The sequence below is a fragment of the Schistocerca cancellata genome, chromosome 1 (genome assembly GCF_023864275.1).
Source record: "Schistocerca cancellata isolate TAMUIC-IGC-003103 chromosome 1, iqSchCanc2.1, whole genome shotgun sequence".
NCBI classification, from domain to species: Eukaryota; Metazoa; Arthropoda; class Insecta; order Orthoptera; family Acrididae; genus Schistocerca; species Schistocerca cancellata.
The window spans coordinates 1,170,328,719-1,170,347,604 of NC_064626.1; the positions used below are offsets into that span (position 1 = coordinate 1,170,328,719).

The following is an 18,886-nucleotide window of genomic DNA, read 5'->3' on the forward strand; positions in this document are numbered from 1 at the left end:
GCGCCTTCGAGTTTTCGTAAAAACTCCGAGTTTGACCAAAATATTGCCCCGATCAAATTGAAACTTGTAACTTTTGACTGTGATATATGTTTTGCACATTCTGAATAACTTTTAGCTTTCTAGCTTAATTATTTACTCTTAAAGTAACATATTTAGTGAAACGTATTCACATGATCATTCCGAGACTTCATAATGTTAGCATTAATATGCTGAAGCATACACTGACAAAGTTTGGAAAAATTGTTTTAATTTTTAATTTCACTCTTAGATTATGGTAGAATCCTTTGTACGCTAAGCACAGGCGCGTTATGATGACGTGGTGCTGGTAATTATGAACTGGAGTAATCCCTGGCACACTCTCTCGCCCCTGTACTTTGTACAATGTTACAGCGCTTGTTACGCCTCAACATGTCTATAACAAGGAATCGCTTTTATCATTCTCGTTTGCGATTTTTGTTTTTTTTACAGAAAAGGCTGTCTTTACTGACGATCCTCGCGAAACAGCATTCCTCTATCGACGAAGTGACCCACGAGCTGGTCGACGCCTGCATCGGAAGATACTCCCAGGTACGTCAAGAGAGGGGCTGAGTTGGCAACCGGCCGTAAACGTATAGCTGGTGATTACTGCTTTCTTGAAGGTAGCGTCCGACCACAGACGTCGTGTCTTGCTTTTGTCTTTCTATTGCGGGCACCAGAGAGGCAGCAGTGGCCACTGAAAATGCCCGTGGTCCAACCGAGGTTCGATCGTGCGACCATTTCGTATCCAAGCACGCGCTTTACCACTAGATCACCACGTCAGATATGTGTATAGATAGTTCATCTAGCATTTCAAAATGGCCCTGAACACTATGGGACTTAACATCTGAGGTCATCAGTCCCCAAGAACTTAGAACTACTTAAACCTAACTAACCTAAGGACATCACATACATCCATGCCGGAGGCAGTATTTGAACCTGCGACCGTAGCGGTCGCGCGGTTCCAGACTGAAGCGCCTAGAACCGCTCGGCCACAGCGGCCGGTCTATACATTTCGATGAGTGAGTTTGCGAGTGTCAAAATACGTGATATGAACGATCATAACTTTGATTACACTTACGAGGGTTGCCCAGAAAGTAATGCACCGCATTTTTTTTCTTCAACAATTCTTTATTGTGTAACGTTCTTTTATTTATATAACTTTGTGTTATGCAAATTTACTGTGTGATGTGTTGTTGAGCAAATGATATGCTTAATCAGTTTTACTGTAATGCAAAGAAAAATTAAATTAATCTGGAAAACCAGTATGTAATTCCTATCACAAAATCAATCCCTATGAAATTTACTCACTTTCGTGAGCACCGAGTTCTATGACCCTGTGCAGTAAACTGATAAAATTCCCTGTGCAAATGAACAATGAAATACATTTTCCTTAGCTCTTGAGTCGCAACGGATGTAATCTTGGTATTCTGTTCTCTCCACAGTAGGCATACAAAATATTCAATCTTGGCTCAGCGAAATGCAATGCCGGCCGTAAAATAGCTTCATACAAATAATGTCAGTAGATTAGTTGATAAATGAATACACTTGCAAACGTTCAGGGATAATTTTGGATGTTGGCTCAGCACTGTGCAATGCTGCCCGCATTAAGGCTGCTACAAACATTAATACTTTCCTCATTCTGGCACATTAAATGTTTTTGACTCTGATTGAAAAATCATTTCTTTTAAAAAAATTTTCATTGTATTTAGACAAACACGACATGGAAGAGGATGAGGTACTGATAACGGGATATGCTAAGACCGAATGCTTCAGTTCAAATATTGTATTCAATGTAAAGTTTCTCCTTCACAAAATCTGATATGAAATATTTTACATTAACTTCAAAATCAGTGAACTTCTCAACTGGTCTACAATTCTCACTTACTGACGTAATTACCCACACTTGGATTGTTACATGACAAAAGTCTAACATCTTTGAACAAAATAGATTCCAAAATTTAACTTGTCTGTATCAGGATTACAAAACACACAAAATATTACAAATCGGGTATACCTTATCAATCTATACATTAAACCTGATGGCAGATACTTGGTTCCTACATTGAAGGGTCAGTACTGTAAATTTAGCAAGATCCACATTGCGTTGCTGCATACTTAAAACTAAATATACAAAGTTTCATTACCTGCGCCCATAGGCCAACAGCTCAATTCTCACAGCTAACCACTAGCTTAAAGTCTTACATCCTACCTTTAACAGAGTGCAACGGTAACTGCTACTGCGCTCCGCTTGCCCCTACTTACAATCGATTCTGCCACTCAGGCAACATCTTTGGTTCAGTGGTGTCAAAGATTTAATCTCTTCTCTAAGTGATAACCATTTCATGTCATTAATATGAAATATATCAAAAAATCGGGCCCCACGTACAAGTGGACCTCTCACAATTCAACATAATGAGAATTACACACACACCGCGTGGAGTGGCCGCGAGGTTTGAGGCGCCATGTCACGCATTGCGCGGCCCCTCCCGCCGGAGGTTCGAGTCGTCCCTCGGGAAGGGTGTGTGTGTTGTTCTTGGTGTAAGTTAGTTTAAGTAGAGTGTAAGTCTAGGACCGATGACATCAGCAGTTTTGTCCCTTAGGAATTCACATATATTTGAACATTTGATTTACACACACGAAAGAATAGTGTTTTATCTACACACCCAACTTTTCCACGTAATCTCCATCCCCTTCTATGGCCTTCCTCCAACGCGAAACAAGGGCGTTTATGCCCTGTCGGAACCAATCCTTGTCCTGGTGGCGGAGCCACTTTCACTGTGTGAACCACCTCCTCATCGGCCTCTTCCACTAACGGCAGCCTTTAATGGTCCAAACAAGAGCCGGCCGGTGTGGCCGTGCGGCTCTAGCCGCTTCAGTCTGGAACCGCGTGACCTCTACGGTCGCACGTTCGAATGCTGTCTCGGGCGTGGATGTGTGTGATGTCCTTAGGTTAGTTAGGTTTAAGTAGTTCTAAGTTCTAGGGGACTGATGACCACAGATGTTAAGTCCCATAGTGCTCAGAGCCATTTGAACCAAACAAGAGGAAGTCCGAGGGGGCTAGGTCAGGGCTGTCAGGTGTGACAGCGTGGATGGTCTTCCCGGCCGCTGCAAATCATGGAGCTCCGCCGAGCCGCCTTCTGGTGACCTCACCCTCCGTGCCCAGCGACTAACTGAACTTCTGTCGACAGCAGACGCTCCATAGACTCTGCACAAGCGTTTGTGAATATCCTACATAGTTTTCTTTCTCTGCAGCGAGAAATTCAATGATGGTATTTTGCTTGTAATGTATATCACCTACAGACGCCATTTTGAAACTGTCCTGCGGCTACGCTATCTTTCGGAAGTGACGGAAACTTGGCGCGCCCCCTCAGGAGACTTCAAATAATACGTGCGTAACGTTTTACATTCGTATTACTGTTTTCGGCTGAGAAAAAAAAAATGCGCTGCATTAATCCCTGGGAAACCCTCGTAGAAGCTTGCACTTCTTACGCCCCCAAGGAATCGCAGACCTCAACATTTAACATAAATTTCAACTTAGCAGCCCTTTCTGTTGCTGAGAAAATGGGGTCTTAAGAGACGGACGGATAGACGAGACCAACAGAAAACGAGAAAAAAAAAGTTTTCATGTGATGTAATTAAAAATTAACTATTCTCGGATTGATATATTGGAATATGGTTCTAGTGCTAATTGCTGTCAAAAGTACTGGAATTTCAAAGCATCTACAGTCGCATAGGAACACGAAACAGTGAGAGAGAAACACGATTTCTGGAGGAACAGGAGATCCTCACCTTTATGCGGTGATCCTTCTTCCGTCCTCTGCCACCCACAGCCATTCCCACTACCTCTCCCCCTTACCCGTTCCATACCTCCTTCACACCTCTCTACGGCTCCACTTCTGAATTACTTCAAGATGCGAGATAGAGATCAAATGTCCTCACTTCTCTCTTTAGCCCATGAAGCTCCTGGATTTCAATCCTGCAGTGTGTAATATCGTTAAATTATTGTGTTTTTGAACTGAACTTTCCTGCCAAGAAATGGGTAAATCGAGGAAAGAGTGAAAATGGAACAAAGGAGTACTGAAGCGCTTGAAACGTTTTGCTACAGAACAATGTTGAAAATTAGATAGACTGATAAGGCATAAGGTTCTCCGCAAAATCGGCGAAGAAGGGAACGTATGGAAAACAGTGGCAGGAAGAACATATGTTAAACCATGAGGCAATAAAATCAATTTTACTAGAGGGAACTGGCCGGCCGGAGTGGCCGTGCGGTTCTAGGCGCTACAGTCTGGAACCGAGCGACCGCTACGGTCGCAGGTTCGAATCCTGCCTCGGGCATGGATGTGTGTGATGTCCTTAGGTTAGTTAGGTTTAATTAGTTCTAAGTTCTAGGCGACTGATGACCTCAAGAGTCAAGTCGCATAGTGCTCAGAGCCATTTGAACCATTTGAACTAGAGGGAACTGTAGAGGTAAATACTGTGTGGGAAGACAGAGATTGGAATACGTCCAACAAATAATTGAGGTAGTAAGCTGGAAGTGTTACCTCTGGAATGAAGAGCTTAGCGCGGGATAGAAATTCGTGGCGGGTAGTATCAAACCAGTTGGTAGCCAGATGACTCAGAAAAGAAAGAAATAAATAAAAAGTTAAAAAAACGACTCTTATGGAGGTGCAAGTTTTCTTCCAGATGTCGTCAGTGTGGTGTTCCCACATGAACTGGAGATCAAGTGTAAAAAGAAATAAATAAATAAAATTGCGCATGCTCTCAGACGCAATACTTCACCGTAATCGTGTGTGCTGAGGTCGTACTTGGATCATTCCAGCGACCGGCTGAGAATGTTGGGAAGACCTGGCTTGTTTATGGTGTTCCAATGAAGCTCACAACTTGCAGCACTGTCACCAGAGCTGATTAAGGATCACTAGTTCTGAGTCGAGAGGAAGGACTGAACCAGAGACTTGGAAGGTTCTGTGACCACCCAGTCTAAGACTTCCTATACTTGCACCATAGAGTTGACAACTGTAGGGTCCCTCCTAGAATGGTTCAAGTATGCACTACACATGTGATGCTGTTAGGTAATGGACTGTAGTTTTTTTTTCGATTAGGCGAATCGCCATCCGATCCCGATAACGATAGCTGCAGATGACGCGGAAGAGTCAGTATACGATCCAAAGAATTGCCCCGAGTAAGCAAAAGTATTGGAATCCTAGAATTAACTGCCGAGGCATTCGTAACAAAATGACAGAGTATGAAGCGCTCCTAAAAACATGGGAGCGCACGTAATATTAGATACAGAAAGCTACTTAAAGCCCAAATTTGTTAGCAGTGAGATTTGTGAGGAAAACTTAAGCATATATTGAAAGGATAGGCTACTGATAAATGGAGGTGGCGTATTTGTCGCAGTAGATATGGAAGGCAAATTCCTCAAGACATAAATTGAAACTGCATGCGAGACTGTATGGTCAAGACTCAGTATCAAGCAAAACTTATTATCGGTTCCTTCTATCGACCAACAAAATAATCTCCACATGTAACCGCAAACTTAGTTCACTAGTACGTAAGTTCTCCAATTATACTGTGCTCATTGGAGGAGACTTTAATCATCCAACAATCAATTGAGAAAATTGCAGCTATATTATTGGTATACGTGACAAGACGTCCTGCGAAACATTACTCAAAACTTTCTAGGAGAACTGCATAGAAAAGATTGTCCGAAATCCCACTCATGATGGAAATATAATGGTTCTTATAGCAACAAATAGATATGACTTCTTTGAGGATGTAAACATAGAAACTAATATCAATGGCCATGGGGCATGATAGCAACAGTGATTACCAAAGTACAAAAGGCAACTGAAACAATTATAAGGATTTATGTGTTCAACAAACTAGATAAAGAGGCAGTAGTGTCGTATCTCAATAAGGCACGCGAAACATTCAGCTCTAGAGAGGAGCATGTAAAAGAACTGTGGTTGAGGCTTAATAGGTTACCAGAATGAGATTTTCACTCTGCAGTGGAGTGTGCGCTGATATGAAACTTCCTGGCAGATTAAAACTGTGTGCCCGACCGAGACTCGAACTCGAAGGCGAAGGTCCCGATTTCGAGTCTCAGTCGGGCACACAGTTTTAATCTGCCAGGAAGTTTCTTAATAGGTTAGATGACCATGCACTTGGTAGATATGTACGTAGTAGAACAGTTCAAGATGGGAAGTACCCTCTATGGTACAACTTACAGTTGCCGACTGCTACGGTCACAGGTTCGAATCCTGCCTCGGGCATGAATGTGTAATGTCCTTAGGTTAGTTCGGTTCAAGTAGTTCTAAGTTCTAGGGGACTGATGACCTCAGATGTTAAGTCCCGTAGTGCTCAGAGCAATTTGGACCATTTGAACCACTGTACAGTTCTATAGAATCAGATGCTGTTCCGATGTAGGAATGAAAAAAGTAAAGGGTATAGATAGGGAGATCATGAACGAAGCATATCTGGCTGTCAAGAAGGCGACTACCGTAGCAGATTGTTATCGAATGATCTCACAATAAATACAAAGAAATTCTGGTCATGTGGACTGAAATTGAGGATAGCAGAGCAAAAGAAAAACTCTGAACCTCATTTTGAAACGTTCATTTACGAATGAAAATCCAGGAGTATTTCACCAATGTAAGTCTCTCACCACTGCAAAGATGAGTGATACAGATACTAGTGTCAGTGGTGTTGAAAAACAGCTGAAATCACTAAAACTAAAGAAAGCTCCAGAGACCTATGGAGTCCCCATCAGATTCAATACTGATTTTACGGCTGAGTTAGCCCATCTTTTAACCGTAATCTACAGTAGATCCCTCGAACAAAAAACAATGCCCAGTGGTTGTAAGAAAACCCAGGTGACACCCGTTTGCAAGAAGCGTACCAGAAGTGATCCATAGAACTACCGTCCAACGTCTTTGACATATCTTTGTTGTAGAATGCTGACAGGTATTCTGAGCTCGAACAGAATGACCTTTCCATATCAACGGTTCCGAAAACATCGAACTTGCACTTTTCTCGCGTAACAGCCTCAAAGAAATGGATTAACGCAGTGAGGTAGATCCAAAATTTTAGCCAGTACCACACATACAATTATTATCAAATGTACGATCGTACTGAGTATCAGACGAAATTTGCGACTGGATGGGTGATTTGTTAGTAGAGAGGACGCAGTATGTTGTTGCCTTGGATGGAGAGTTGTCGGCAGATGTAGAAATAACTTCGTGTGTGCGCCAGGGAAGAGTGTACCACCCGCTAGAAAATACTGCGTCACATTTATTCAGTCCATATAATGAATACACTGATAAACAAGCTACATCCACTAGTTTGGTGGTACTCCTTTGTTTATCTTGCTAAGAGAATTTCATCATGCATAAATTTGTGAACACTGATCGAAGTTCTTAGTATATCATCATATAGTAGTTGGCACCTGATCACCCTAAATCCTTTAGAAACGTCGAGAAGTGCTTCAATAACCACGCTACAAGGCTCTCGTTTTGAATGTTCAATAACTCTTGCCTGGTTTTCGTTGTTTCAGGTGCGGCGGATTCCTGGCCTGTGGGAGAGAGTTGTTTACGTGATACTGCCACAGCTACCTTATTATATGAAGGACATCATTATGTTCCTGGTTTTCCAGTGGAGAATAACCGTATCGCCGCAAGCGAAAAGCTCAGAGAACCATAGCGAAACGAAGTGAAATTACTGAGGAAAATACTCTTCTCTTTCCTCCACCTCTCACCACTTTTTTCTAGTATTTCGTCCGTAACCAACGCCCCCTTCTCTGTAGAAGGCTACAATATAAACGATTGTGGTCTCAGTAATCTCCTCGTGACACATTTAGACGGGAGGAAAATTGTGGATAGCGCGAATAGTGTTGATAATGGCCACTTGGAGCATAGATTTTACACACACACAGGACGAGGCGTCTACGTTTCTCACTTCACATAACGTATGATTAGTTAAAAATATGTTTAACCTCTTTCCACTTGCACCATTTGTGAGTAGGTGTTCACGAAATAAAGATATCGGGGTAGACACCTAGGATTAATCACGGAAGTACAGACACTGAGTTTGTTTTTCAAATAGAACTATGGTATTTTTTTCGTCAGAGGAGCAGATCATAAGCGGCAAACCCAGTAATTTAATTTTTTTTTAAATCTGACATTGGATATGGTGATTTCTGTGCTGTTACGGCCATTATAATTGCGAACCGGCCAGATGTTACTCCGCAATTTTTTATCAGATCTGCAAAAGAGGCCTGTCACTGAATTTGTAACTGCTTCTGGCGCAAAAAGAATCTCGTGTCTAAACTTACTTAACTAAGTGTTAGTGACAGTTGTATTTTTTTTAAATATGATTTTAGGTAGCTTATACAGTCACAATCTACAATCAATTTTATACAACACGTGATAGATTTTCCAAAAGGCCACCACTAAACTCAGTGCACTTTTCTACTCTCAGGATAACATGTTGCCTACCTGTTCTTAGAGCATCCTTAGGTCCCTTTATGGGGGATGGGTAGGGGAGTTAGCAACGTTCAAGATTCGATCTAGAAGTTCATCTCGCTTAGCTGTCTCTTTTTTCTATAATTTTCTTCTTCACAAAGCATAGTAACAAAACAGAAAATGTGTTAGTTGGATGCTACCTCATACGTATGGTAGAGTGTGTAAGATCTGTAAGTGCGTTTCATTTATTATGACTAATGAAGCGTATTTGCCTATAATTGAAAGAAATCATGATGCGTCATTCCTCCCTCGAAAATAACATGACCATTAACGAAAAATGCGATATTGCACTGCCTGTGTTATTCTGAATTATGATCAAGGTTCCTTTGGAAATGCATGCGTATCCAAAAGAATAGGCACTGCGGCGACTACAGCTGTCATGAAATACACGAAATGTAGTTTCCAATATGGACAACCATCAGCAGTATAAAGGAATGACGACAAGGAAAATTTGTGCCGGACCACGACTCGAACCCTCATTTTCCGCTTATTGCTAGCAGTCGCCTTACCATTTGGCTATCCAAGCATGTCTCACGGTCACATCAAAACTTCCATATGCCGTCAACCATGTGTCTACAACCCGTACTCCTTCATTCACGGTGTATATTCCCGTACAGGGGAGACATTTCACTTGAATGTCACCCTGCATGGGAATATACATAATGGATGTACGAATACTGGTTGTAGACACATGGTTGACGGCATATCGAAGTTTTGATGTGACCGTGAGTCATGCCTGGATAGCCAAATTGTAAGGTTGCTTGATTTGGGGGACGGGACTAAACAGTGAGGTCATTGGTGTCATAGGATTAGGGAAGTATGAGGAAGGAAGTTTGCCGTGCCTTGTCGGTTAAACCATTCCAGCATTTGCCTCAAGCGATTTAGGGAAATCACGGAAGACCTAAATCAGGACGGCCGGACGCGGTTTTGAACCGTCGTCCTCCCGAAAGCGAGTCCAGTGTGCTACCCACTGCGCCACCTCCCTCGATGCCAAATGGTAAGGCGACTCCACGTGACAAGTGGGAAATGCAGGTTCGAGTCCCAGCCCGACACAATCTTTCACTGTCGTCATTCCATTACACAGCTGTTGGGTGTCCATATTCGCAATTCCGAATGCATTTCATGTATTAACGAAAAAACTCAGTGTACATGAAATGAATTCTGCCTCGGAAATCTTTCGTAATAGAACATTTTTGCTTCGTAAGAACTTTTCCTTCCTTCATACCCCGTGTAAGTCAAATTCTAAGGTACTATGTCTGAGTCTGCTAGAAGATATTTTTCTCTGCGTAAACCAACCTTTAGGAAACTGGAAATGCTGTATTTGTTATTTTTATATCTTTCGTTGTAAACTTTCTACTTTCAGTGCAGAAAAAGATTGGAAACGGGTGGGTAATGGTTTCCAGTCTGCCAACATTAACATAAGTAAATAGGAACTGAACTAGTGCCGTATTCTTATTTTGGGCACAACAATTGTCTGAGGATATGAATAGGTGTCTAATATTCCCATCAGTAAAGATTCAGAAAGGTGACTACCTCATTTGTCCTTTTCTTTCCAGTGGATTCGTCATACATACAGAAGTGCACTGTCTTATTCTTGGATCCATGACCACAGAATTTATACACTCGAAGTTGACGACTGTAAAGTGCATCAGTCGATGGTGCCTTGTTCCGCAGCTCGAATGAGAAACATCCCCAAGGCTGTGGCTAAGCCATGTCTCCTCAATATCCTTTCTTTCAGGAGTGCCAGTTCTGCAAGGTTCGCAGGAGAGCTTCTGTAAAGTTTGGAAAGTAGGATACGAGGTACTGGCGGAAGTAAAGCTGTGAGGACGGGGCGTGAGTCGAGCTTGGGTAGCTCAGTCGCCCGTGAAAGGCAAAGGTCCCGAGTTCAAGTCCTGGATTTCTGAAAGTGTTGCATTTCACTCGTGCCTTACAATCGAAACCGCTAGTTCGACAAATCCTTGTCCGTGTTGTTGGTCTGCTTTTCACGACGCTACATAACGCTATTAAGTAACTTAAGCATGACTCTCATTGTTCTTGATTTTCTGTTTCACCGAATTATGTTAAGATAGTTTCTCGTGATGTGTAAGTATCGACAAGCAGTTTTCCTTGCACTTGCAGTCTTTATCAGGCTTCCTGCTTGTTACAATTTTTCCAGCAACACCTCTATATTCCTTACCCCTAGCACATTTCAACTTCTTCAGATTCCTTTTCCAGCTCGATGGATTTCTAAATCGTTTTCGACCACTTTGACAACTCACGTTCGTATTTTCCTGTAAAGATTCACTTCCTGTATCATTACTGGGGTTACAGTCACTGCCTGACTCGGCACAAGGTTCACTCACATCACTATCTTCCGCCGTTTCTCCAACTAACAACTGGAGAAATCAAAGCTACATGTACAAGAGCCGACATGTGCTTCTCCCTACCGAGCGTCAGCTCAACCGCTCTGGGGAAGAGAGAGGTACATCCTCGAGGTGCCGCTCTCCTGCCCCTAATGCAAAAGGGTAAAGTTTCAATCACCTGTATTACCATCAGTTTCCAGTGGATCCCCTCAATCTTGCATCAAAGATGCAACTAATTTTGCTGCACACATAGGTGCGATGAAAAGTTTTTCGTGAATTTTGGAGTTACCCCCCTCTTGCACCAAACCCTTCAATTGTTGCCCCCTCCAGTCTGCAAATGATTTATGCAATATCCAGAGACACACGATAAAAATAGGAAAACAGCGGCGATTCTGGAATAAATATACACACTGGCTGTTGCTCGGAACCTGTCAGGTGGAGGCTACAAGCCTCACAGCCACACTAAACTTGACGTCACAAGATACTCCCCCCCTTGTCTGTCATGTGAAAAGCCACACCTCCTTCCCTTTCCCCCCCCCCCACCCCCTCTCCATCCACCTTAGTATTTTAGTGGGCACCAAAATAAGGTAGCCAATTAAACTGCAGCTGCAAGGCTACGTAAACTTCACTTGAATTGTGTAAAAATGGTGCCATGTTCAAAGAAAGTTGGCTCTGAATTAGATATATTGGCGCCAGCAACACACACAAGCACGCACACACACACACATATATGAATTTTGTATCATGTTCAAAAACGTATTTATATGAATTTTTTGCAGCAGTTTCAAAATAGGATAAATACAGAAGCTCTGTCTTTACAATATATCAGGGTAATGAGGGTAACGTGTTATGTACTTTAGTGTAGGAATTTGCTGGATGAGTTAGAGAGAGATAGCCAGACAGCGAGAAACGTGAGCGGGGGGGTGGTGGGAGGGGAGGGGGGAGGGGAGGGGGGAGAGAAACATTGGAGCCAGTGCAAGAGAGATGGCTCCTCATGCCTTCATTGACAGTGTATGATTAATACAGCTAGCTGACTGCTAAGATGTAATCCATGTCGGCTCTGCTTAATCTTATGTTAAATACCATCTCTTTCTATATTTCTGTAATGCTTACTTGCATGAAGCACAAACAGACTTGCATACAGGTATTATAGAAGAAATGGAGGGCAAAACCCAAACAAAAATATTGTGGATATAAATTTTATTATTTTTTTAGATTTTCTTATAATAAATCACAAGAGTTTAGTTGGCCATTGTATTTACATTCAATGTTTTGTATATTTCTCACATGTATTTAGGTATTTATTTATTTACATTTCAGCTTAGTCTTTTACATACACTCTAGCCAGAGTTTAAGTTTTACAATGTTTTTAAATTTTCACACACACTCCCAAATCATATTTAATAGTACATTTTCATACATATGCAGTAAAATCGACTGAATGTTTAGCGTCACTGCTTTTAGTGCAGAAGGACCTGGGTCCGATTCCCATCGTCACCTCACATTTTTCTGATAAAGGGAGAGCTAAAATAGGGTTTCCACTCAGCCAGGTAAATCAGTTGTTGTGCATACAGCAATGACCCTACTTTATCGTTTAGTATAAAAAGTCTATCATTTTCAGCCAAAAGTTTGAATTTGTATTGTCTTATGGCTGAAACTATGTGTGGCTTAGACTGAATTACGTAATTATTATTCGATTTTTCAGTATCATTTACCACACAGTCCCGGTAATCATCAGTTTTAAGTGCTTTTGCTCTTGAGTGTTTCACATATTTTGCTCCACGCATTACATATTGTGCCGCAGTTTTGAGAGCGTACTTTTTGCTTTCACTCCGATGGTTTCTATAACTATCTCTCCTGGTACGTCGTCTTTCATTAAACAAACTTTTTTATTAAAATGTGTGATTTCAAAAATGCTACTATTAGACTAAACCGAAGTGTGGAACCACTTATGCACGTCACTTTCAGTAACGTCATGGCGTATATTTGCGGTTGTTATATGACATATTTGGCTGTCCGTGTCTGTGTAACACATTTTAACAAATTTTGGGTCACATTTATTCAGCGCAGAGTACTAACGAAAACCTATAAGCAGCCTGTTGGAAATGTCTAAAACAGCCATTCCTAAAATTATAGGTTTATCAAAGTCAATGTTACATCTACTTAATTCAGCTTGAACCAAATTTGCATTAAATACGACTGTTCACTTGAAATTAGGTCTTTCAATCAGAGCAGCAACTTCGTATCTACTTTCCCAACGCTTTGCTAGCCCTACAAAATTCGTTTTTCGCACATTCCGCACCGTTATGCCATAAACAATATTATTCATGAATTTGGAGAATCTTTTATTTATTTATTTATTTATTTATTTTAATCGTACTTTGCGGCCGTGCACTTCTCAGCATTAATACCGATATACGGTTTTGTCCAGTGAGTGTGATGGAAGGGTGATATCTGGTAATTTTGCATAGAATAAGATATTCTGCAGACACTGCTTTAAGTTTTTTTATAGTGAATCACGTAATTTTTCTTACTGTGCTGCATTTCTCTACCATTCCACTCCCGCACAATGCATGGGAAAAGTGAATACTTGCTCGTAAATCTTTCTTTTTGAGCTCTGAATTCCCTTATTTTATTATGATGATCATGTCTCCCTATGGAAGTGGGTGCTAATAGAAAATTTTCACACACAGAGAAGAAATTTGGTGACTGAAATTTCTTGAAACGTTATTGCCGCAACGCCTTTGTTTTTAATTAATGCCATCCCAAATCGCATATCATATCCGTAATACTCCCTCCTATTTCGTGATAGTTCAAAACAAGCTGCCCATCTTCGTACTTCGTTGATGTCCTCCATCAACCACATCTGGTAGGGATCCCATACCGCACAGCAGTACCCTAGAAGGGTATTGTTTATTACTGAGTACAAATATGATGGCTCGATTGCCCAAACCAAATCCTGTGTGAAGCAACGTATAAACCTCCGGAATAATCCCGGAAAATAAATGAATGTTCTTTTCGCATACTTTTTATATTACATGTTTTAACGTATGTGACAACTGGGCAGCAACTCAACACTCTATGATATCACGTAAATGAAGAGGGAAGAATAAATCATTTGATTTTAGTTTTGCGGTCATTACAATGTACATTTATTAAATACAAACTGTATGTAATTATATCAGGCTAATGCATAAAAGGAATTATACACTGAAGCACCAAAGAAACTGGTATAGGCCTGCGTATTCAAATACAGACATACGTAATGCCGCTGCTGTGGGCAACGCCTATATAAGACAACAAGTGTCTGGCGCAGTTGTTAGATCGGTTACTGCTGCTACAATGGCAGGTTATCAAGATTTAAGTGAGTCTGAACGTGGTACTATATTCGGCGCACGAGCGGTGAGACACAGCACATCCCAGGTAGCGATGAAGTGTGATTTTTCCTGTACGACAATCTCACGAGAGTACCGTGGACATCAGGAATCCGGTAAAACATCAAATCTCCGACATCACAGCGGCAGGAAAAAAAAGCCTGCAAGAACGTGACCGACGACAACTGAAGAGAATCGTTCAATGTGATAGAAGTGCAACCCTTCCGTAAACTGCTGCAGATTCCAATGCTGGGCCATCAACATGTCAGCGTGCGAACCAATCGATGAAACATCATCGATAAGGGCTTTCTGAGAGGAATGCCCACTCGCATACCCTCGATGACAGCTCGACACAAAGTTTTCTACATCTACACATACATCTACATCCATACTCCGCAAGCCACCTGACGGTGTGTGACGGAGGGTACCCTGAGTACTTCTATCGGTTCTCCCTTCTATTCCAGTCTCGAATTGTTCGTGGAAAGAAGGATTGCCGGTATGCTTCTGTGTGGGCTCTAATCTCTCTGATTTTATCCTCATAGTCTCTTCGCGAGATATACGTAGAAGGAAGCAATATACTGCCTGACTCTTCGGTGAAGGTAGGTTCTCGAAACTTTAACAAAAGCCCGTACCGAGCTACTGAGCGTCTCTCCTGCAGAGTCTTCCACTGGAGTTTATCTATCATCTCCGGAACGCTTTCGCTATTACTAAATGATCCTGTAACGAAACGCGCTGCTCTCCGTTGGATCTTCTCTATCGCTTCTATCAACCCTGTCTGGTACGGATCCAACACTGCTGAGCAGTATTCAAGCAGTGGGCGAAGAAGTGTACTGTAACCTACTTCCTTTGTTTTCGGATTGCATTTCCTTAGGATTCTTCCAATGAATCTCAGTCTGGCATCCGCTTTACCGACGATCAACTTTATATGATCATTCCATTTTAAATCACTCCTGATGCGTACTCCCAGATAATTTATGGAATTAACTGCTTCCAGTTGCTGACCTGCTATTTTGTAGCTAAATGATAAGGGAACTATCTTTCTATGTATTCGCAGCAGATACACTTGTCTACATTGAGATTCAGTTGCCATTCCCTGCACCATGCGTCAATTCGCTGCAGATCCTCCTTCATTTCAGTACAATTTTCCATTGTTACAACCCCTCGATACACCACAGCATCATCCGCAAAAAGCCTCAGTGAACTTCCGATGTCATCCACAAGGTCATTTATGTATATTGTGAATAGCAACGGTCCTATGACACTCCCCTGCGGCACATCTGAAATCACTCTTACTGCCCGCATCTCGTGGTCGTGCGGTAGCGTTCTCGCTTCCCACGCCCGGGTTCCCGGGTTCGATTCCCGGCGGGGTCAGGGATTTTCTCTGCCTCGTGATAGCTGGGTGTTGTGTGCTGTCCTTAGGTTAGTTAGGTTTAAGTAGTTCTAAGTCCTAGGGGACTGATGACCATAGATCTTAAGTCCCATAGTGCTCAGAGCCATTCACTCTTACTTCGGAAGACTTCTCTCCATTGAGATGACATGCTGCGTTCTGTTATCTAGGAACTCTTCAATCCAATCACACAATTGGTCTGATAGTCCATATGCTCTTACTTTGTTCATTAAATGACTGTGGGGAACTGTGTCGAACGCCTTGCGGAAGTCAAGAAACACGGCATCTACCTGGAAACACGTGTTTATGGCCCTCTGAGTCTCGTGGACGAATACCGCGAGCTGGGTTTCACACGACCGTCTTTTTCGAAACCCATGCTGATTCCTACAGAGCAGATTTCTAGTCTCCAGAAAAGTCATTATACTCGAACATAATGCGTGTTCCAAAATTCTACAACTGATCGACGTTAGAGATATAGGTCTATAGCTCTGCACATCTGTTCGACGTTCCTTCTTGAAAACGGGGATGACCTGTGCCCTTTTCCAATCCTTTGGAACGCTACGCTCTTCTAGAGACCTACGGTACACCGCTGCAAGAAGGGGGGCAAGTTCCTTCGCGTACTCTGTGTAAAATCGAACTGGTATCCCACAGGTCCAGCGGCCTTTTCTCTTTTGAGCGATTTTAATTGTTTCTCTATCCCTCTGTCGTCTATTTCGATATCTACCATTTTGTCATCTGTGCGACAATCTAGAGAAGGAACTACAGTGCAGTCTTCCTCTGTGAAACAGCTTTGGAAAAAGACATTTAGTATTTCGGCCTTTAGTCTGTCATCCTCTGTTTCGGTACCATTTTGGTCACAGAGTGTCTGGACATTTTGTTTTGATCCACCTACCGCTTTGACATAAGACCAAAATTTCTTAGGATTTTCTGCCAAGTCAGTACATAGAACTTTACTTTCGAATTCATTGAACGCCTCTCGCATAGCCCTCCTCACACTACATTTCACTTCGCGTAATTTTTGTTTGTCTGCAAGGCTTTGGCTATGTTTATGTTTGCTGTGAAGTTCCCTTTGCTTCCGCAGCAGTTTCCTAACTCGGTTGTTGTACCACGGTGGCTCTTTTCCATCTCTTACGATCTTGCTTGGCACATACTCATCTAACGCATATTGTACGATGGTTTTGAACTTTGTCCACTGATCCTCAACACTATCTGTACTTGAGACAAAACTTTTGTGTTGAGCCGTCCGGTACTCTGTAATGTGCTTTTTGTCACTTTTGCTAAACAGAAAAATCTTCCTACCATTTTTAATATTTCTATTTACGGCTGAAATCATCGATGCAGTAACCGCTTTATGATCGCTGATTTCCTGTTCTGCGTTAACTGTTTCAAATAGTTCAGGTCTGTTTGCCACCAGAAGGTCTAATACGTTATCGCCACATATGCCTTACCCAGGCCCGTCAACACCGACATTCGACTGTTGATGACTGGTACCAAGTTGGCTGGTCGCACGGGTCTCGTTTCGAATTGTTTCGAGCCGGTGGACGTGTACGGGTATGGAGACAACATCATGAACCCATGGTTTCTGCATCTCAGCAGGGGATAGTTCAAGCTGATGGATTCTCTGTAATAGTGTCGGGCGTGTGCAGTTGAAGTGCTGTGGGACCCCTGATACGTCTAGATATGACTCTAACAGGTGACACGTACTTAAGCATCGTGTCTGATCGCCTGCATCCATTCATGTCCATTGTGCATTCCGTCGGACTTGGGCGATTGCAGCAGGACAGCGCTACACCCGACATGACCAGAATTGCTACAAAGTGGCTGCAGGGACACTCTGCTGAGATTAAACAGTTCCTCTGGCCACCAAACTCCTTAGACATGAACAGTATTGGATATATTTGGGATGCCTTGCAACTTGCTATTCAGAAGAGATCTCCTACCCCTCGTGTTCTTAAGTATCTATGGACAGCCCTGCATGGTGTCAATTCCCTCCAGCACTACTTCATACATTAGTCGAGTCCATGTCACGTCTTGTTACGGCACTCCTACATGCCCGCAGGGGCCTTACACGATGTTAGGGGAGGTGTACCCGATTCTTTCGCTCTTCAGTGAATATTTAATAATATATATAGCCTGATATACACACATCAAAAAAGATTTGCATCACCCAGATTCCCAGAACTCCTGAAGATAGATGTTAAGTGTGGGTATTGTATCACAGACACAGTCCCTTTGACTGTTCAGAGATGGCACTAAACCCGCCCGAAGATGTAAACAACCATGCATAAGCAGCACCTATTAGACGGAGGGGGTCCGTCAGCCGATCAATTCCAGTCATTCCACCAGGAAGGGGGCACACAGCTCGTGTTGTATGTAGTTCAAACATGCTTAAACGGTCGTTACCGCTATTCGATCGCGTCCGCATTGTTACTTTGTGCCAGGAAGGGCTGTCAACAAGGGAAGTGTCGAGGCGTCTCGGAGTGAACCAAAGCGATGGAGGAGATACAGAGAGACAGGAATTGTCGATGACATTCCTCGCTCAGGCCGCCCAAGGGCTACTAGTGCAGGATGATCGCTACCTACGGATTATGGCCCGGATGAACCCTGACAGCAAAGCCACCATGTTGAATAATGCTTTTCGAGCAGCCACAGGACGTCATGTTACGACTCAAACTGTGGGCAATTGGCTGCATGATGCGCGACTCCACTCCCGATGTGCATATCAATCTTTGCAACCACGACTCCATGCAGCGTGGTACAGATTGGTCCAACAACGTGCCGAATGGACCGCTCAAGATTGGCATCACGTTCTCTTCATCGATGAGTGTTGCATAAGCCTTCAACCTGACAATCGTCGGAGTCCTGCTTCGAGGCAACTCGGTCAGGTTGAACGCCTTAGACACATTCTCCAGCGAGTGCAGCTTGGTGGAGATTCCCTGTTGTTTTGGGATGGCATTATTTGGGGCCGACATACGTTGCTGGTGGTCATGGAAGGCACCATAACGGCTGTACGTTACGATACGTGAACTGTATCGCCCGACCGATAGTGCAACCATATCGGCAGCATGTTGGCCAGGCATTCGTCTTCATGGATGACAATTCGCGCCCCCATCGTGCACATCTTGTGAATGACTTCCTTCAGGATAACGACATCGCTCGACTAGAGTGGCCAGAATGTCCTCCAGACATGAACCCTATCGAACATGCCTGGTATAGATTCAAAAGAGCTGTTTATGGACGACGTGA

At 42.8% G+C, this 18,886-nt stretch overlaps 1 protein-coding gene across 2 annotated transcripts in view; it reads left to right on the forward strand.

Moving 5' to 3' along the window:
- LOC126093935 (short-chain dehydrogenase/reductase family 9C member 7-like) overlaps window positions 1-18,886 on the forward strand; it is a 151,994-nt gene that overhangs the window by 116,708 nt on the left and 16,400 nt on the right. Inside the window, exons 7-8 of one of the 2 annotated variants that reach the window (XM_049908759.1) lie at window positions 469-567; window positions 7,571-11,796. In XM_049908759.1, the coding sequence (XP_049764716.1) occupies window positions 469-567; window positions 7,571-7,729 (258 nt within the window). In that variant the 3' untranslated portion in view covers window positions 7,730-11,796. Of the gene's footprint in view, window positions 1-468; window positions 568-7,570; window positions 11,797-18,886 lie in introns of those variants that run through there. The other variant, XM_049908758.1, reaches the window with a different exon arrangement.